At 41.9% G+C, this 20,882-nt stretch overlaps 2 protein-coding genes across 2 annotated transcripts in view; one reads left to right on the top strand and one right to left on the bottom strand.

Annotated features, from left to right (window-relative positions):
- Positions 1-20,882, bottom strand: part of capn5b (calpain 5b) — a 59,213-nt gene that overhangs the window by 8,435 nt on the left and 29,896 nt on the right. The window contains exons 6-15 of the mRNA XM_076889416.1: positions 15,382-15,590; positions 14,094-14,286; positions 9,973-10,166; positions 6,973-7,050; positions 5,853-6,048; positions 5,646-5,768; positions 5,361-5,557; positions 3,980-4,101; positions 3,818-3,871; positions 2,615-2,751 (exon numbers count right to left, since the gene is read on the bottom strand). Coding sequence (XP_076745531.1) covers positions 2,615-2,751; positions 3,818-3,871; positions 3,980-4,101; positions 5,361-5,557; positions 5,646-5,768; positions 5,853-6,048; positions 6,973-7,050; positions 9,973-10,166; positions 14,094-14,286; positions 15,382-15,590 — 1,503 coding nt within the window. The remainder of the gene's footprint in view (positions 1-2,614; positions 2,752-3,817; positions 3,872-3,979; positions 4,102-5,360; positions 5,558-5,645; positions 5,769-5,852; positions 6,049-6,972; positions 7,051-9,972; positions 10,167-14,093; positions 14,287-15,381; positions 15,591-20,882) is intronic.
- On the top strand, positions 18,358-19,140 carry ompb (olfactory marker protein b). The gene has a single exon (XM_004551195.2). The coding sequence runs from the start codon at positions 18,449-18,451 to the stop codon at positions 18,929-18,931; it is 483 nt and encodes a 160-aa protein (XP_004551252.1). The 5' UTR covers positions 18,358-18,448; the 3' UTR covers positions 18,932-19,140.

The raw sequence follows: 20,882 nt of genomic DNA, 5'->3' as shown, positions 1-20,882 counted from the left end.
TTTAATAGTAAGAAAATGTCATTTATTAAATAACAAAATGAAATGAATAAACAGTCCTTATTCACACGTTAACCAATAAACATAAAGGTAACTGTCTCTCAGTGATTGTTTGACATTTTATAATAGTAAAAAAAGGGATACTGTATTCATACATATACACACATTACTATGTAATTACATCGTATGAGAGTTTATTAGTTCAACAAAAGGTACAGCCACTTCAACGACAGTTTCACTAACCTGGACTAACAGCAGCTAACATCAACAGAAATGGCAGTGCTACCAACAGTTCACCAAATCCTCAACAGGTTCTCTAACTCTGCTTTCAAAAAGTTTTACAGCCTCTTCACAACTGAGGAAAACAATGGAGTGACAGCCTTCAACAAACAGGGAAAAGCCTAACAGTCAGATCCATTTCAAACAGTAGTACAAACAGGTCAGCCGGCCACAGCCATCATCTCTCGTCTGTCTGAAACATGTTTGTCCTATAGCAGCCACAGTAGCTAAGATTATGCACTTAAATTAGAAGGGCTAAGAAAACACCTCAGTTGACTGCAATCTGAAATCTTGAAATCCTGAAAACGTGGGATGTGTAACTGGGATTAGAATGACTGAATTTCCAAAGTAAAAGCGAGGGGACTGGCCACGGATGAATAGTGAAAATGATAAAATGAATCATTAAGTACACTTGGGTTTTTAATGGAGCTCTACTGGACAAATTAATAAGCTCAATGAAGGTCTCCTTACTCAGTTTTGAATTGATCTGTCCATCTTTTAGATTGTTTGGTGAAAAACAACATGAAGGATACCTCATGTGATTGTCTAACTCTCTTATTTATTTAAATGAATGATGTCTCTCTCTCTGATGCTAACAGTGTGTAAATACAGATGATTTACCAGCTCTAATGCCCACTCATGGTTTCATTTCACTGTGTTACAAATAAAACAATTTCACAGCTCTAAACAAGCAAATCCAACATCGTATTACTATTAATAACCTCCCTCACAAATACACTGGTTTACACGTGTCGCCTGATATGGAGCCTGTAACTGATTAGTTATGGATGCTCTGCAAACATCCTTAGCAGCCTCATTCTCACGTCCCGTAGGCTCAAAGAGAGAGTTGATAAAGGGAAAAAGGACTGAAAATGAGACAAGCGATGAAACGCTGTGAAACTCTGCATGAAGACAAGTGCCGCGGGACTATCAACCCAAATTATTCCTGCAGCTAGCTCCCACTTTTCTGCAGCCGTCACTGTCGACTGTGTATTTAGGTTCTTGCTTTCACTTTGCGAATACTTAAGATGTTTTGACATATCTACAAATATAAGAAATATATTATTCATGCCTAGTAGATCGTCTACATCATGTACTGAAGGAGTCAATTTTTTTTCAACTTACAAGACTCAAATTTCCCACGTGTTCGGTTACAAAATGCTAAAACACACACACATACAGCGCTGTCACACAGGATGTCAACGTGAGACCAGAGAGCGATGAATGTGGCGAAACGTAAGGTTTTGCAACGTTTTATTTCAACATATGCAACAGCTGTAACTCCTGAACCACTTGCTCGATAAAAGAATTCCAACAGTTCCCGAAAGCAGCGGGGAACTGTTGCTTTTCAGTGATATCAGGATTATTACAATAATTCCAGGAACAGTGTCGCAGCAGCCTCGCTGAATGTGGCGCCCTACCTGGGATTACCATCACGACCCTCATATCACTGATAAAGCACAGAGTTGATGCTTTCAGGAACCGTTGGAATTTTGCAATTGCACCAATGGTTCAAGAATTACGGTAGTTAGATCTAAATGTTTTACCTAATGGGTTAATAACAGTTTGATGCCCCTGAGGAAAACTTAAAATTTGTGATTATGAACATTTATTTCTCAGTAAATGTGATCAATTCTTAGTATTGGATTTTTACTGGCTGGATAACCCTGTATTTTGAATTCTACGGCTACTTTTTGTTTGTGTACAGCGTATATTATGTCTGCATAATAACATGTTTGTTCTGTAGGTTTATTTTTATTTTCTTTATATATAAATTATTTTACATGTAGTGGCAATATGAACATGAGCTTTTTCCCTTTTCTGGAACATTGTTATTTTCCTTTTATAAAACACCTGCTGGTGTTTAAGTTTTTGCACATTTTCCTTTGATATAGGTGAGTTTATGCTTTAATCTGATGATTTTTAAGACCCTATGTGGGTTATATAACAACTCAAATGGCTAGTATTTAATTTAGAGTGACCATGTGTTTGTCAGAGCCTGATGAAAAGCGGTTACAAAATGGTCTGATCGCAGAATAAACACACAGTATATAGCAAGACTTCCTAGACTTTGTTTTCTCATCCTGTTACCTTGATTTGAGTTTAGTGAAACTATGCAATGAAATCCAAAGTAAGCAAACAGTAACCTTTTAGTAACCTTATAGCTACTGTTCAGAAGATGTGCACTTTACATTTTGGTGCCATGTATAAATGTGAAAGTTGTCAAAGGCCACTGGCCAAAAGCTGTAGTTTCTGAGGGATAAAGAACAAATCAAATTTGAAGTTGCATTTTTTTTCTTCAACCTTTCACACTACGGACTGCAGAGTGACAGCTCACCTCGATGTGGATGCCCTCCTTGGGCTTCTTGCGGTAGAACAGGCCTTTGATGTCAAAGTTTGGGCACCGTGTGTCCTTATGAACTGGTGAACGAACCCTCTCTCCTTCACAGGTGATGATGACGTAGGGATCTACAGCTGTCAGAAAAAAATGAACAAATATCTAAAAGTTTAAAATAGCTCTGCCGGGATAAAACCAGCAAAATGTCAAAAAATGTATTAATATAGTACACTGATAAATAAAAAACAGCCACAGAGGACATTTTTATTAACAATGTGCATTTTGCTGATAATACCTCTGGACTTCTACATTTGAAAATACTATTTAATTAAAAAACAGCAACAAAAAACTAGTATTTCTGCCTCCACTTATGCTTTATAAGTATGTACAAAGCAGTTAAAGTGGGCGCTCGATGATAGTATTGATACCAATGTTGGTATTGGTATCGGACTGATACTGGCATTATGAATTGATACTTTGTTTCTATCCTCTGTTCAGCATGTAGCCCACTGAACTGAATAATTTTGTGGGAAAATAAAAACATGCATTATGAAAAACATCTGAGCCCTTTTGTACTGACTGTCAAATCTAATTTTATTAAGAGAGGTGGAACTAAAGTGCTTTAGAGACAGACACATGGTGGTCATTAAATGTGTTCAGGATTTGGAAACTCATTGATTTATCTCTTAAGTCATGACACACTGCTATCCCCTACATAAGCTAACTTTATAAATTTAAAGTAAAACCAAAACTGGCCCTTGTATTTACTTGGTATCGGAACAGTTAATGACCCCCTGTCGAGTGGCTCCTTACTGTAGTGGTTTACACATTTGCCTAACAATTAAAAGATTTGAACAGTTTTATCTCAGGAAGGGTAAAAATAAAGTAAAATCTGTCAAATCAAACATGAGGAGCTGCTCGCTCTGGTGGCTCTTTGTGGAGTAAATGTAAATAAAGCTCGACTTTTTGGGGGATGGTGTACACTGACTGCTCAGCGCTGATTTACTTATTTAACAGAAGCATACTATAAGACGCTACAATCACATGAACCTTTGTGTTAAAGCTACAGCAGTTAGTTCACACGCACGCACAAACACACACATGCACACACACACAGTAAGAGATTTAAGCCATAACTGCGGCACACTACAGGCTGTAGACACTACACTAGCTAAATAATCTCAGCGGGTGGTGCTGAGGTACCTCGTGCTTTGCTCTGGGCTCTCGCTCTCTTTTTGGGATTGAGGCAGTGCAGCTCTGTGGGTTTTCACAGCACTTCATCATTGACATGCAAATACAAAACACAGCACTCAATGTCAGGCAAGGTTACGTCTGCTACGCACCGACTGGAGTCCTCATACCGACCTCCATTGGAGTCCTGTCCCTGCAGACCCTCAGCGTTCAGTACATGGACCTGAGTGACCAGCTGAGGGTAGCCACACATCCCCGTCCAACATGTCTGAGGAGGCTCGTCCAGGGTCAGCTCTCTGAGTAAGATGAAGACAGCACAGGTACATGGATGTATGAACACAGATATGCCTCATGTTGGAGTGTGACAGGCCTCTGTAACGCTGCCAGTGCTTCAGCAGCAGGTTCTGGTCGGCAGTCCCAAAAGCAACAGGAAATAATAGGTGAAAAATTATCTACTATCTGTTACTGTGCTGATGTATCAACGCAGCGTGAAGCAGTCCTTCTCTTAAGCTAACATGAATGAATTCCTTGGCAGAATTTCTGTGGTTGTGTTATTACAGGAATCAGTCTGGTTTAATGGGTGTAAATGTAGGACTGTAACTGTCCTCATACACTGTATAAATCATTTTTAAAATTAAAGACAGGAAAATATTATATATAAATTATATATATTTTATATTAAGACTTAAACAGTGTTTATAATGGCTGAAATACAGACATTCTGGCTTTGAGCGGAAGAGTATACTCTAAGCAGGACACCAGCTTCAAATGGCCTAAGATAAAACTGGAAATGTGCAAAGCACCTAACAGCAACAGTGGGTCTAAGACTGATATGAACAAAGTGCATTGTCCCATACAATTCCACTATTCATTCACTCTCACATTCACACAAGCTACAATTGTAGCCACAGCTACCCTGGGGCAGACTGACAGAGGCGAGGCTGCCATATCGCGCCATCGGCCCCTCTGGCCAACACCAGTAGGCAAGTAGGGTAAAGTGTCTTGCCCAAGGACACAACGACCAGGACAGAGAGCCCGGGGAACGAACCGGCGACCTTCCGGTTACAGATGCGCTTCCCAACCCCCTGAGCCACGGTCACCCCGACCTTGGAAACCTAAACCAAGGTAGCAATCAAAATAAGCCTGGGTTTCAGGGAAGATACCTGAAACCCAGGCATAAGATGATTGAAATAAGCTAGACAGGACAACACTGGTATGAGAAAATCAAAATAAGCCAGGCAAGGAAGGAAGCTGATAATAAACAGGTCAGAACAACACAGAACCAAGCATTAAGCATTGTTCCCCTCATTAAGCCCATGATTTGTCCAGATGTGTAGGCAGATGTTTAGTGTTAACTATTGATTAAATGGGAGGTCTTGGAGCGAGTATTCAAAAAAATTACTTCTTGCAGAAGTAACTGTGTAAAGTGACTGACAGGAAGTACAATTTCATCCAATAATGTATCCAATTGCATCAGCCTCTGACGAGACTCTAAAGATGTAAAGCCTCCGAGTGTAGCTCTTTACATCCACATGTAAGACTATCATACACTTACTTGCAGTCTGAAGGCACATCAGTGAAGACACGGAGCAGGAAGTCACCCTGCTGCCCGGGGTCAAAGGTTGTGGGAATGATGACGTAGCGGCCCTCCTTCAGCTCCTTCCTGAGGAAGACGCAGCGTGAGTTGATGTAGATGGAACCTGCTACTTTCTGCTGGGCTGTGTGCATACGGTACTTCCGATTTAGCTCCACCTGTGAAGGAGAAGATCCAGATCTATCACAGGTTTACTTCCTGGTTCCGCTTTGTGAAGATTTCTCGGTTACGTGTGGGTGTTTCTACCCTGTGGATATCGAAGCCTATTGCGAGATTTTCTGATTTGCCCTCTTTTGGTGTGGCTCTCTTCTCTTTTTGCTGTAAGCAGATCAGCACCTCGTCCTCCACCTTCTTCACATCAAACACATACTAGGAGGAGAAAAAGAGGACGGTGCATCACAGTCCAGCACTGATCACACAGTTCTTAAAGACAAAACCACGACATGTACCGACCTGAGGGTTCTGCAGGAAGGTGGCTTTGTGATTGATGCAGCCTCCGGATCGGTTGCGTAGGGGATCCTGCCGGTGGACCCAGGAGCCCCTCATCACCTCCTCCTCCCAGGTCTTGTGGATGCTCAGGTAGGAGGTGTTGATGAGGCGGCACAGGATCAGGTCAGTGAAGTACTGGCAGAAGTCATCAAATGTCATCCTGCAGGAGGGCAGCAGGGAAAGAGGAGAGAAGAGAGCAGAGAGAGTGGATACCAACTAGAGGAAAAAGCTTGAAAGAAGAAGATCTTGAACAGGTACAAAAGCAGAGGAAACAAAACCAGGAGCAAAGCAAATGGTTAGGATGTACAGAGCTGAGATAAAATGAGCCTAAAGTTTGAGTGCTGAGGGCTTCTGAAGAAGAACTGCATCATTTTATTTGACACGATGAAGATAACCTTCTTAATCTTATTTCTAATTTGACTTCTTTCTTTAGTGATACATGCAACAAAGCAACAAAGTAATAAATAAACTAATAAATGAGCTTAAGCCAGGCTAGCTTATACTCTTGATGCTTGGCTAAACTACCCACCTGTAGGTGAGATACAGAAATTCATTAGTTTCACTGTAAGAGCTATTCATATATCAGAGGTGATTTGAAGGCCTTATTCATGTCTCTGCCTTCCCCTCATCATTCTGAGGTTGGTGCCAAAGAAAAGGACAACACAGAAATGCGTATACTTTTAGACCATGTTTAATTGCTTAATTATCTTTATGCGGTTCATTTACATCACAGGGAATTAAACAATGAAAAACAGGAAGAAGTGCGTTTCACATTCTAGTCTTCCCAGAACAGCAGTTCTGAAGTTCAACCCCTGAAACAGATACATTTCACATTGGTCCTAACCTTGGGTTTGTCAAAAATATAATGTCCGTAGTATGAGCATCTACCTTTGTGACATCAAACATGATAGGCCATCTGCTTTAGCTTTGGATCAAAACATCAAAAATCTCAGCAGGAAGTAAAATAAGCTCAAAATGTCAAACTGTTCCTGCGGCCCAAACATCAGTGCCTGAAAATAAAAGTGCTGTAGCCTTTTTTTAATGTAACAAAATGACTGTGGGTGTATTTTTTTCAGGCTCTCACCAGAACTCGCCGTCGTCCTGTACGGTGACGCCCAGCTTTTCTCTCTCACTCTTGCTCACCTTGTTCCACTCCTCCGAACTGCAGGGAGCAAAAACAAAAGAGCAAACAGGCTTTTATGTGAAATGAGCTTTTGTTAGAGGTAGACTTTAATTTTGTTGTATAAGTGTGTCAGATTTTAGTAAAAGGCCTCACTGTTTCATGACCTGAACCCATTTGGACCTGCTCTGGGTGACGTCTGTAGTTGACACGTTATCTTCTGTCTCATGTGTTGGTTTTACACAACCCCTGCAACAGAGCCCGGGGGGCTCAGGTGCTGCACATGGAGGGGGGATCCTTGAGCATTATCTTTTTGAGCTCATCATTTGTGACAGCTAATTTCCCCCTGCTCATCATCAATTTATTTCCTCTGTGACGGCAGCACACATTACAGGAGCCTTCACAACCTCTTGCTGGATAAACGGCACAAACGAAACACCTTTAAGCCTCTAAAAGACCAACTATAAATGGACCATTGGGCGAGCAAAAATCAAGCCTACAAATGAGACCTCAAAAAATAATGTCTGAACACGTAATTATACTTTCAAGTAACCAACATCCAAGATTGTTTTACTGTTCTCATTCAGCTTAGGTGCTGCACAGAGCCAACTGCTCCCTGTTGGAGTCTAGTATGACACTGCATTCGTAGTGTGGAGATGAAAGCCCACGTCTACCTGTCAGAGCTGCTACTATCAGCAGGGGGAAGTGCCAGAAATATGTACAACAATCAGTGGGAAGACAGAAGTCGACATCCATAAAGAACTTCTTTGTAACAAATGAAAATTGTCCCTGCAAATGCTTCTTAAGCACGATTTATTGATCATCCCTTTCCTGGTCGAGTCAGCATTTGACTTACATAAACCATGTTGTGGTTAATACTATAATCACCCCAAAAGAGCACTTTGCTCTCAGACTGTAGGCTTACTTGTGGTTGCTAGGATATTTAAAAGTAGAATGGGAGGCAGAGCAATCAGGTTTCAGGCCTCTCTTCTGTGGAACCAGCTCAAAGTTTGGATTCGGGAGACAGGCGCCTTGTCTACTTTTAAGATTAGGCTAAAAACATTTGTCGTTAGGGCTTAATCAAGTGTATCTGAATCCTCTTTTAGTTAACAGGCCTATTAACTAGGACTGTTTCTTCTTCACGCTTGTCTTCTCCATCACCCGTGTTTAGACATTTCTCTGCATTTAATCATTAGTTATTATTAAACTCTGGCTTTCTTCTTGCCCATAGGGGGTCGTCTAATTGTTGGGGTTTTCTCTGTATTACTGACTTTACCTTACAATATAAAGCAACTCGAGGTGACTGTTGCTGTGATTCAGCGTTACATACTGTAAATAAAACTGAACAGATCTACTCATCCCTGCGTTACCATACTGTTTTATAAATCCTGCCCAAGTCTTTAATTGTGAGGAAAAACCTGCAATCTGTTGCTTCAAACATGTCTTTGTCACTCGAAATATTTCAATTTTTATTTTCTGCTACTTTCAGTGCAAAATTTCCTTTCATAGCTAACCTTAAGTTACCCTCAGAGTACTGCAAATAATCCCTAAGGGTAATAGTAAACACATTTACACAAGATTAGCAGATTTAAACCATACAACTTTAATTTAAGATGCGTACAGTCATACTAGTAAAATAATCAAATCAAATCAAATCAAATCACTTTTATTGTCACATCACATGTGCAGGTACATTGGTACAGCACATGTGAGTGAAATTCTTGTGTGCGAGCTTCACAAGCAACAGAGTTGTGCAAAATACAATAATGTAAACAAGCAAAATACAAGAATGGCTACATCTGAAACTAATAAATATATGTACAATATATAATATAATAGTATATACATCTGCCTGCTATGAAAATGGTGGGACCTCAAATATGGGGAAGAGGAAAAACATTTAAATTATTAACAGAATATTATAAATATTAATTGCAAGACTTATAACGACCACAGCTATAAAGTTTATTTCTGAGTAGCTGTATCGAGTTCAGACAAATGAATTGCGCGCGCGTCTCTCCCTCCTGAGCTCTATTTTACAGCACCAGTCGTGGTATTTATTACCGTGTGAATCATACCTGCACATCAAGGTTTCCTCTGTATTCAGTGCTCAGGGGAAACACAGGTGTTTTACTGGATGCATTAGCTCTGTGTTTATGTCTCTGTTTATGATGCCCTGACAAACGTCCAGCGGTCTGTCAGCCACCATTTACAGTAACGGGTTTTATCAAACCATGAATGAATTATTCAGCGACAGTGAGTGAATGATGAGGGATGACTCACGTCTCTTTAATAACAGCTGTCTCTCTTTCAGCCTTATCAATAATTCAGAGTCTGTTATTATCCGACTTTACCGGCTCCCTGTTTGTTTCACCGAATTTGCCCGTTCACGATTCAAAGACAGAGACGAGGAGCAAGCACATTTATTTTTCCGTTTTACCCACTCCTGAGCTGAAACATTTTTCTCGAGGACGTCTGAGCTGCTTTCATAAACAAGCGGCTCTCCGACTGGGCTGAATTTAGCCGTTCTTCTTTGCTCAGCGGCCCATTAGCTTGATTGCATTTCCATTTTTCATTGTCTACATGACATTTCCCATTGTCCTCCTCTTTTCTCTGTGTCCTGGACCTTATGTATGGATTGCTTTCTGTTCGGTCGTTTGGCATTTAATCATTCGTCATGTTACGTCTCTTAGAAACCTCGTGAGTCAAATTCTGAGGGACTGGCGCACTTTGACATTTTCAATTTATGTAATTGGTTAAATTGATCGTGACACGGTCACATATCCTATTACGGGCAAAATACATTGTTTTGGGAATGCTCCACATCTGACTCACAGAGGTAAGATGTCTGCTACGAGTAATGATAGATGAAGACAGCTCAATTACCTTTAACAGGGTAGGATTAGAGACTGAGGAGCTTCAGTAGTTTATCTTCCTGCCTGCAGGTGGCAGTGTTGTGATTACCTGTCACTCCAAGGGCCACTCCACTCCTTCTCCCCCCAAGGGTTCCTCATGCGGATCATGTGCAGCTTCTCCGACTTGAAGAAGGCCAGCAGTCCGTGACCTAGCCGCACCTTCCGTACATCTGTCACGGCGTAGGCGTGGCCTTTGACCAAACCGCAGTCCAGCCGCGCCTCCATGTCTTCTATTGTGGTCGCCTGGAAAGCAGAAAACACAGATGCCTCTGTCAGTCTAGACAAAAGAAAAGAATGCTAACAAACAAAGCTAACACACAAAAGCAGTTCCTCTGGTGGCCACTTGAGGCAGTCTACAAAACTATTTAAGGGACCTCTTAAATGTGTGTTTGTGCTGTTGTTCCTTTAAAGTCTTTTTAAAGGAATTTTCACTAGTATTATCCCATCCCTGAGGTTTGTGCTTCAGTTTTGGTTAGTTAAAAATGTATTTTCTAGTATTTAATAGTCTGTTAATTAGAACTAATTATCAGCAGTGGTGATAAACAGGGTGATAGAAGAGGTCAGGCAGGAGTATCTGTGGACTACGATGTTTGCAGATGACACTGTGATCTGTGGTGAGAGGAGGGAGCAGGTGGAAGACAGCCTGGAGAGGTGGAGGTATGCACAAGAGTGATCGCCCCATGGTCGGAAGGTCGGCGGTTCGAATCCACTTAACGGCTACCCTGAGGTACCCCTGAGCAAGGTACCGTCCCTACACACTGCTCCCCGGGCGCCTGCTTAGTGGGCTGCCCACTGCTTCACTGAGTGAATGGGTCAAATGCAGAGAAAACAAGTAATTTCCCCATGGGGATCAATAAAGTATCCATTAAGAGTATGAAAGTACGTAGAAGCAGGTTTGAAAGTTGAAGATGCAAGGAATAGAGAGATTTTAAATACCATCCAAAACAACAGACAGTGCACCAGAGAGGTGAAGAAGAGAGCCGAGGCAGGGTGGAGTGGGTGAAGATGATTGTCATGGGGGATTTGTGGCAAAAGAAGAAAGGACAGTTTGCACATACAGAGGGCTGGTGTCACAGAGGAGCACGGTAGAAATAGGACAGGGTGAGATGGAGGCAGATGATCTGTTGTGGCGACCCCTAAATGAGGCAGCCGAAAATATTTAGCAGATGTGTGTGTGTGTGTGTTCCACCTGTATAGTTTATGAATGCAGCTTTGTTAAATGCTAGGTGGTGTTAGCTGATTTATAAGCTTCTGGCTCTAAACCCCCCCATCATGGTGGCAGACAAAATGCTAACGCTGGAATGTGGAAATGTAGTGCAAAACCAATGGGTGACATCATATAGGCTATGTCCGTCATGTATACTGTCACGGACCGCCATGTCAGTATGTTCAACTTACATACCAAATATGATCAGTTTTGGTTAAAAAAGAGCAACGAACAAAATAAAGCAAGCTGCAGGGGCCAAAAAGCTAGAAAAAAAGGCAAAAAGGTGAGACTTCAAAAAGCTCGAGTAACCAACATCTGTTATCTTTTACATGAAATCTATGCTCGCAACAGCTTTTACTATTTTGTTCTTGCATAGAGGTGAGTCGGCTTAATGTTTTATTGGAAGAACTGAGCTTTGTAGAAAAGCTGCTATATTGATGTCTTAACAGATGGTGGCAGGAGAGCAGTAATTCTCAGTTTACTGGAGGTTCAGACAGCATAAAAGATGGACGTAGCCTCCTGGTCTTAAAAGTTAAGCACCTGAAACCTGAATTCTTAGGTGCATCTTGTCCTGTACCCCCCAGCCGGCCCCGACAGATGGGAAAAGGAGGTTTCTCCTTCCCGCTTGCTCACAAAGGGTCGTCTGATTGATGGGGTTTTTTTTTTCTGTTATTGTGAGGTCTTAACCTTAGAATCTCAATCACCTACAGGCGACTCTTGTTGTGATTTGGCGCTATATAAATAAATAAATAAATGCAATTGAATTTAATCTTTTTAAAAGGCCAGCAGGGGGCTGCTTATCTTATTGTAAAAAGACTTGGTTATACAGAAGTTCATGGGAAAATGGCCCTCAGCTCCCTCTGGGACCTCAGTGAGCACTTTCCTGATGACTTTATGGGCTCGTGCTCTAGTTTCAGATCACACTGAATAAAACATTAAGATCATCTTGCAAATTACAGTAACCCACTGCTACTTATATAGTATCTTTCTACTCCGTTTTGAGTCACTTGCTGATATCTATACCTAAGCACTTTTATCTAACATTTACACACACCCACATTACAATGAATGCATCAGGGTATTCAGAGTTCAATATCTTGCCCAAGGATACATCAAAATGTGGACTGTAGGAGGCGGGGATCGATCCACCAACGTTCTGATTGGTATACGAACCGCTTTAACACCTTTTAGTGTCAAAAAGACAGGATTATCAATGCTATCCTCATTGGCCAATGACTGCCGACGTCAGTCAGATCCACACTTCATCATCTTTAGTTTCAAAACATCAAGATGTCAACGGTGAAAATGCTCAGCTCGAGGTGCAGAACAGGATTTCAGTAACGAGTGGGTGACATCAGAGTGGCTACATCCATGTTTAAGGCTGTCTATGCTTCAAAATGACAGTCCTAATAATAGTGTCTTAGCATAGACTCTATTAAGATTTATTTGACCCATTTATTGTACTCAAATTAGTCTGACTTTCTACTTTCCAATGTTGCAAATAGCTGCAGTGAATATTTGTTATTTTTCCTCCTGAATATTTTCAAGGGCTTGCTCAAAGGCATTTAAAGTGCCCTGAAATGAATGTTGCTGTAAGGCTGGTGCTATTTAAGTGAAAATTAAATTGACCCTAAATGAGTTCCAAGAATAAATTTTACTAACAGCAAAAAAAAAAAAAAATAGGAATGAAAGACCGATTTCTGTCTCCTTAAATTATTCAAATAAAAACAGAAGCTCTTGCAAAAATAATAATTTCCTGTGCTCAAACACATATGAGCACACACACATATAACTTGTAAATTAGAGCCAGAAAATAAATACATAAAATAAAATAGAGACTCAAAGAAACTTCATACACAGCCCTGAAGTTTGACTGTTGTTGCATTTCCAGCACTAGTACCTTACAGCTACAGTTATGTGTCGTCAGGGTGCAAAAACCTTGTGTGTCATTTCAGTATAACTAACAGCAGAAAAAAACCCAAATTAGTAACAGAACGTGATTTTAACTGACTATTCACGTCTTTACATTATAACTTTAATACAAATGGCCATAAATTTGTCCTGGTTTATAAGTGAGTTTTTATTGGCTTCTCTTTTTCACTGGAATGGACCGTTTATTAATCCCCACATTAAAACCTGCTTTTGCTAACAGGAAGCCTATAACAATACCCGGGTCTGGTTCTTCAAATGCTGAGGACAGGAAAAGACACACAGGCAAAAATCTGAAATGTTGCGCACAATGGCACCACGTTCGCACATTAATTATAGCACAAAGTTGAAGAGCCTTTGAGAAGAGCTCATTCGGAGATTCTGAGATGGCTGCTATCTTTGCCAGACAATTGAATGTCTTTGGAAAGTCAGTCACGACAGGCAGAGGTTGGTTATTCATCCCTGGATTTTAAATCAGAATAGAAAACGTTCTAATTATTAAAGGGCTCTGGGGAGGTCAGCTGTGGGTGATTACACAATTTTCAGACAGCAGGATTTTGAATGCTGTTGAAATGCCAAGTGCGAGCTTCCCGATGGCTTTGTTTCAAAAGTCAGGTGCTTGAATGCGTCTTTAAATTGCACTCTACTTCTGTGCTATTGCACCTGGATAAAGTGCGAACAGCAGAGACTGACATCCTCTGACTATTGGAGTGGGATGAGGTTTAAGTTCTGACTAAAATTACTCCATCAGCCGGTTGAGCTGCAGTTTAGACCAACATCTTTGACTCTGACCTCCAGTAAGAGAGTTTTTGTGCAGTAATTAGCGCATTAATTACTGAAGTATGGCCAGAAATTGAACTGTAATCCAAATTTTAGTCTTAACAAAGAAAATCAGCTTTGCTTTGAGGGCTGTGTTCAAGGTTTTCTTTTGGTGCTTCATATTCATATATGTACATCCAACAAACACAAGCATGTTAGAATAACTGGTGATTCTTAGCGTGTTCTTTAAGCTGAACCTTTCGCACGGTTCTTACCCTGATGGAGCAGCTGATGAGGCCGTCTCTGTTGTGGACTTTGAGCACGCGTTCAAACAGCTGGTTACGGGCCGCCTCGTCTGTGGCCATCTGACCCTCCAGCAGGTCCACGGGCTCAGAAACACCACCCGTGAAGTCCACCAGTGCGTCAGCCGTGTTCCCCCCATCCAAAGCCTCGTAGCAGCCGTAAACCCTGCAGGAAGAGGGAACTATTTCATATACAGTTCCTATTTTTTTGGGACAGTCGCAAAAACAGGTTACTTCTGACTGGTTAAATGTGGTAACAGAGATAAGGCCATGATGTGTTTTGTTTTTGTGTTATTTATTTAGAGAATTTTCCAATTTAAAATCGAGTTACAGATACCGGTTACAATTAAATGACTAAGTGTAAGCAATAAAAATAGTTCAGCAAATCTATAAAATCAAACTGACGTACAAAATACTGAGAAAATGGACATCACATCGAACTGTGCAATCACATCTTTTAACCGATTTATCTTTTTTCCATGAAAGAACTAAAAGAGCAAACTTGTGCATATGAATGAATGTTGATCTCTGGAGTAATCTGCCCACAGATGTGACTCATAAGAACCTTTTTAATATGAAAGGCACAAAAGAACCGCTGACCTTCATAAAGTAATGCACTTTTATTTCCAGTCTGTTTTTTAGCTGTCTTATGCTGTTGACTCTACAACAGATTGTAGAGTTTTATGTTTTTTGTTTAAAAATCACAAAAAATATGCCATATTCACAGGTGTAGCAACAGAAATTTACACTTCATTGTTTTACACTTAATTCCTGCATTTTATTTAAATTTTGCTTTCAAGCTTATGGTAAAAATGTCTATTTATTAATGTCCAAAAAAAGGCAGAGAGTGTTTTCCGCATAGCTTTAAAATTATTTTTGTTATTTGATATCAATGCTGAGTCATCCACGTCTAAAAAATGATGTACTCTTGTGTCATCTTGTGTTTTATGAAGGACATAATAAATCTTTGTATCGGGCTGCTTTTGGTGTTTTTGCTTCGTGGACAGAAACCTGCTGAAATGTGCTCGTCTCGCCTGTTCACTGATAAATGATAAACGTTCAGCACAGTTTAACACATCTTACAAATTTCTGTGTTATGGGATGATTTCTAGGAATAATGAATGTATCTGTGATGTTAAAAAAACTGTTAATGACACCAATATGTGACCACACCCTTGGTGACTCTGTACAAGCTTCATAAATCTGACTCCGATGGATTTATAGTCGAGTTTAAGTAAAATCTGCTGCCTCTGATGCTCACTTGGCATAGGCTTTCTCCACCAGGGCGCTCCAGAACTCGTTGCTGTCGTTGGAGTGGCAGTAGACCAGCTGGTTGTCCACCGTCGGTAGCCGGTCATCAATCACCACGTCCACCCACTCCCCGAAGCGCCAGAAGCGAAAGTGGAAAATCCCAGCGTAGGAGTCTGGTTTTTCTGTATCCCACTCCTGCTCTTTCCAGTCTGGAATGACCTACATGGTGGAAGAGGACAGGGGAGCAGAGGGGCAGGTAAGCCAAACAAATAGCCGTTGGTCCATGGAGCACAAATAATATCATAGTGGAGTGGGCAGGTGAAGCGAGACCACCGTCCCCCTCATGTCTGCTGTTGCGTTCAGGATTAGGGGACAAATTTATAACCTTGGCTTTCACAGTCATAAATCCAGCTGTAATAGGACATGGGTGAGAGGTAATAACTGTTTGACTGCAGTGTGTGTGTGTGTTTTGGCTGCCTGCATTTCCTCTGGCCCAGCGAAATGCCCATAACCAGACTCCATTTTGTGAACTGTAGTTAGTTTTTTCACAGGGGAGGTAAAACAAATACATGTATCAGGAATTTCTTGATGACCTCAGAGCCCAGAGCAGACACAGAGCAGTGTTTCCTGCACAGAGACGTGGCTCGGTAACCCAACTTTGAGAACTTTTGACCTCCTTTTGACCAAGAGAGCAACATTACCTGCAACTCATTTATTAGTTTACAGTCCTCTTATTTTCAAAGTTCAAAGTTTCAAAGTGCTCTTCCAGGCTCAGGTCCCTCAGGTCTTTGATATCTTTCAGCTACGGTGAGAGACACTGACTCCACCGTACTGGACTGAAACCGGTCACGGCAGTCGTCCTTCTGCTCTGGAGAGCCCCTGTGTGCTGGAGGGTCCCTTTAACCACACCTGCAGCAGGTGAAGAAGTGTTGCACCTACAAGAAGCTCACAATGTCTGCCACCACCACCTTGCAGTCTGAGACAGTGGCGCTGGAGTCGGTCCACACAATGGAGAGGCAACTAAAAACTGCCCTAGTATCACAAAGTGCATATAGTTATCACTTAACTGATTTAAGAAAGCATGCACACGTGTATGAATGCAGGACTGCACATGTAAATATGTATTTGATATATAACTCGCCATTTACAATACTGACTCAATGCAGGCAAAAAAAGCTTGTATTTCAGTCTTTCTTTAATAATGAAACCATCTATTATCTTAATCACACCCAAATTTCCTAAAAAAGTGCAAACCAAAGTTAAATGACAACATTTTTTGACTGATATCGATTAAAATAAAGAAATATCTGCAGCAGACAGGTTACAGCCTTTGTTAATATTATGGTATTTCTATTATAGCCTCTCACTCTCCTTCTGTTATAGAAACAATGCTGTGCCAGTCCAGCAAAGTTTGGTTCCTGACGCAATGAGCAAAATTCCTCCCAGAGGTTTTTGACATGTCCCCAATCTCCTTTCACCAACCCAGTGTTAGTTAAGCTAAGAAGATGTTTAACCTCTTTCATATGATCAGATATTAATGTCTGGTTACACCCAATTCTTTGTTTCTGCTACCTTAGACTGTTATGCATGCTGCTGTGTGTGTTTGTGGTTGAGAGTGCAGAGTCCAGGGCTTTTCCTTTTAGCTCTACTTTAGTCTACGGTAGCTCCCACTGTATGTTTGAATTTCACTCCCAGCTGGTCCGCATATGTGTGTCGAGCAATATTTTATCTCAGCTTTTTCATTGAACACAACTTCCTGCTGCAGGAAATCAGTCAAACAGCCAAAATAATGTTAATCCCAACAGACTGCAGACAGCAGAAATAAACATGTTTACATCCTGGTACAAAGAAGAGCTTTGTTCTCTCCTCCTCATCAGCTGCTCTCAGACTGATTTGGTTCTATAACTCACATATTTAAATGATGATTATCTTCATACTTTCTGCAATGAAATGAAATCAGTGACCGGACAACATCCAGAAACGTACAAGGGGACACAAGTGATTTCTGAACTATAGCGTGGTGTGATTGCTCTCATCTTTTATGAAATATCATTTCACTGTGATCCCACTGCGGCTCAGAGTCATAACGGAGCACCTTATGGACACCAGAAGTGACCTGCAAAAAGGGTGTCTGTGAAGCCTCTATCAGCATGAATACAGTCTCCAATAAAACCTGCAAATGATGCAGAGAGCGACAACATGTGTGACTGACTGTCCCAGCGGGAGTTCTTGGAGATGTCAGGGTGCGCTAACTGAACAGCAGTTACTGTCAACCCTCTCTGCAGGAGGTGACACCCACTGATGGAGAGAATCTGGCCCCTCCAGAGCTCTGAGAGGCAGCAACAGCTCCTTTTTACAGGCGAGGAGAAGGAAGAAACAAAAAAAACTAAGCACCACACCACAGAGTCATTTCGTAATCCTTCGGGAAGCAATCTCTCTTGCACTCCACCTTCGCTGCTACTTAGTCTCTGTCTCTGCAGTGTGCATCTATCTCAGCTTTCAGCTGGGCAGTGCTGCTATACAGCAGCTGAACTCTGGAGGGAAAGTGACCCAACGACTGACCAGAGACACAAGCACAAAGCGTCGCGGGTTTCCCCTGCTGCCACATAAGAGGAGTGAAGAGGCTTTCTTAACACTCCCTTCTTCTTATCCTCAGATGATAGAAGCCCACCCATTACATGCGAGGGACCACCTGACTCTTACTTCTGGCATTCACATTTGTTTTGCCACTCATGCAGGCTTCCAAAATCTAGACGACACTTCATGCAATAAATGTGTTACAGTTAAGAATCTGTATCTAAGGAAGCAGAGACACAAACGAATGTGACAAACACTATTAAGCACAGCTCCCTGAGGGCTAACCCTGCACTGTGGTTGCATCTTGTTTTCTCCTTCTGTAGTTCTAAGTAAGACCCGCCTCTACTATCAGTAGTACACGCTCATGTGTAAGCCAGCAGAAAGGAGCGGAGCACAGGAGAGTCTGGACAGAGATAAATTATCTTCGACACAGCTGCCGATCTAATCCAGCCTTGCAGTTGGTATTGACCTCTCTGCCTGTCAAGGTGTGCCCTCTGAGCATGTCTAAAGAGGTGAAGCTGCCCTTCCGGCTGGACGTGGAGCTGACGGAGGTGATGCGCCTGCGGGTTCAGTCCCTGCAGCAGCGCGGCCAAAAAAGGCAGGAGGGCGAGCGCCTGCTGCAGGGCAATGAGGCCGTGTACCGGCTGGACTTCTCAAACCAGTCCCTCCAGTTCTTACACTGGAAGGTGTGGCTGGCCCAGCCGGGCCGCCTCACCATCATGGGTACCTCGCAGCTCTGGACGCCTGACCTCACCAACCTGATGACCCGTCAGCTGCTCGAGCCGGCAGGTGTTTTCTGGAGAGCAGCGGGCGATGGGGACGACGCGCCGGTCCAGTGCTACGAGGCTGACGCTGACGAGTTCGGTGAGAGGATCGCGGAGCTGGCCAAGGTGAGGAAGGTGATGTACTTCTTGTTTGCATTTTCAGAAGGCTGCAGCCCAGAGACGGTCGACTGCTCCATCACCTTCACAGTGGACAAATAAGACTTGGCGTGTATGATCTCGGACAGATACTTGGACTCATCTTCAGTCCTTGTGTGCTTTCAGTTGAGGAACCCGCTACTATAAAGCCAGCCCTCTGTCTCCTTTCATGATTCCTCCCCTCTAAAATATCGACACAGGCCATATGACATCCTTTAAGGACTCAAAAACACTTTAGTGATCAAAACAGGTTGTTGTTTCATAACTTTGTATCAGATCATTGAAATAAATCCAATCATTCTAAAAGGCGTATCTGCATTTTCTTAAGTGCTTTGGGTTTGAGTGTTGAACAAAATTGTTATCCCATCTCTAACTCACAAACAGCCAGCCCTGAAGGGTTTGCTGGAGCCGATTCCCACACGAGATAATGCATAGAGACAGTGTTTACTTCTGTGGATGGGTGCAACTATTCCCCAGCGGACGAGGGGAACAGGTTCCTGCCACCTCATCGGTCTCTGTCTCACATGGTGACCCTGACAAACAAGTGAGGAGATGCATGTGGATTTCACCTCTCTGCCTCCTCCTCCTCCACTTCTTCCTCCTGCAGGCTCGCCCTGACTGCTTTCAAACTGCCTCAGGGGATGAAATGCTAACTGTGAATGAGAAGACAAGTGTCTGGAAAAGTGTGAGAGAAAAAGGAAAATAACCCAGACGACAGGAGGATTTAGACTCGTTTCTTGTCTGTACAAAGCGTGTGACTAACATGCAACTCAGAGGCTAGGTTTTGCTTAAAAAAAAAAAAATCTAACTCTGCATATTCTCAAGAGTCTCAATTAAATCGATCTTGCCAACAGTGTTGAATGCATGAATATGAATTTTCACCGACTGTCCTCGTTGGTATGTCTTCTCTGCTCACTCTTTCCTGTCGCCCTGTGACTGAAAGGTAAACTAATGCACCAGAGAAATAAGCCCACCGGTCATCCCATTATCAAGTGAGGATTTTTCTCATTAACACAAATAAAAGAACATCAAAAATTACAAGTTAAAATATTTCCAGAACTATTTGAAAGAACTTTAAAAGCTGGCAGCTTTTTGCAGGTAATTAACTGGTACAAAAGTACAAAATGTTTTGAAGTAGGATCTCCAGGGAGATGTGTCTGCTCCTGGGAGACTTGGACCATTTACTTGTTTTGCTCTCACAGGAAGTAAAACTAGCAGGAAACTAAGTAAATGAGGATGTCTATTCTCGCTTACAAGACCTGACACTGGCTACTTAATGCATTCAAAAACTGTGAATTAAGAATAAAGGATTCTAAGATTAAAGCCTAATTTTTCATGAATTAAATGAATTATCTTGCCCAAAAAAGAAAAGATAAATAAACCTGTTACTTTGTTTCCTGCACATTTACATTTAAATTCATGACATTTTTATATGGTTAGCTTTTAGATGGCTTGAAAGATGTCCCAGCTATACTTTGTTGACATATTTTGGTTTATAGGGAAAACTTAAACTAAGCATCCACCTGGAGCTGATCTGGACTTCCTGTGTGACGACCGGTTAGTGTTTCGGCACTAGAGCCCAATCAGGTTGAGCGGTATGCCTATCACCCCCCCCCCCCCATGAGATTAGTAATAACTGCTAACCACAGGTACAGAGGGAGTCAGTAATGTCTACTCATTAATGTGGCGCTATCCACCCTCCATGCTACACGACAAAACCAGAACAGGGCTACTGCTACTGAGAGAGAGACTAACAAGGGATTTTTTTCCACATTGAGCATGAAAAAAAAAAAGAATGTAGACTATATGAGTGGGAGCACCCCAACAGCTAAAACGGTACATAGTAACAACTAGCTCATTCAGTCTCTTGATATATGTGTAAAATGGTCCACCTGTCTCTCCTCCAGTCTCCACCACAACCTCCTAACACACAAACACAAAAAGCACAGGAAAGGACACAAACCTGTATGTCTGTGGAAGCACAACCGCATTAAATCTCTATTAAAAAGAAACA

Source organism: Maylandia zebra, linkage group LG10 (genome assembly GCF_041146795.1).
Source record: "Maylandia zebra isolate NMK-2024a linkage group LG10, Mzebra_GT3a, whole genome shotgun sequence".
In the NCBI taxonomy this organism is placed as follows: Eukaryota; Metazoa; Chordata; class Actinopteri; order Cichliformes; family Cichlidae; genus Maylandia; species Maylandia zebra.
This window is presented reverse-complemented; position numbering and strand designations above follow the sequence as displayed.

Bases quoted from the DNA above. Each gene is read 5' to 3' on its own strand.
- ompb (XM_004551195.2), top strand. From the start codon at position 18,449: ATGTCTAAAGAGGTGAAGCTGCCCTTCCGGCTGGACGTGGAGCTGACG.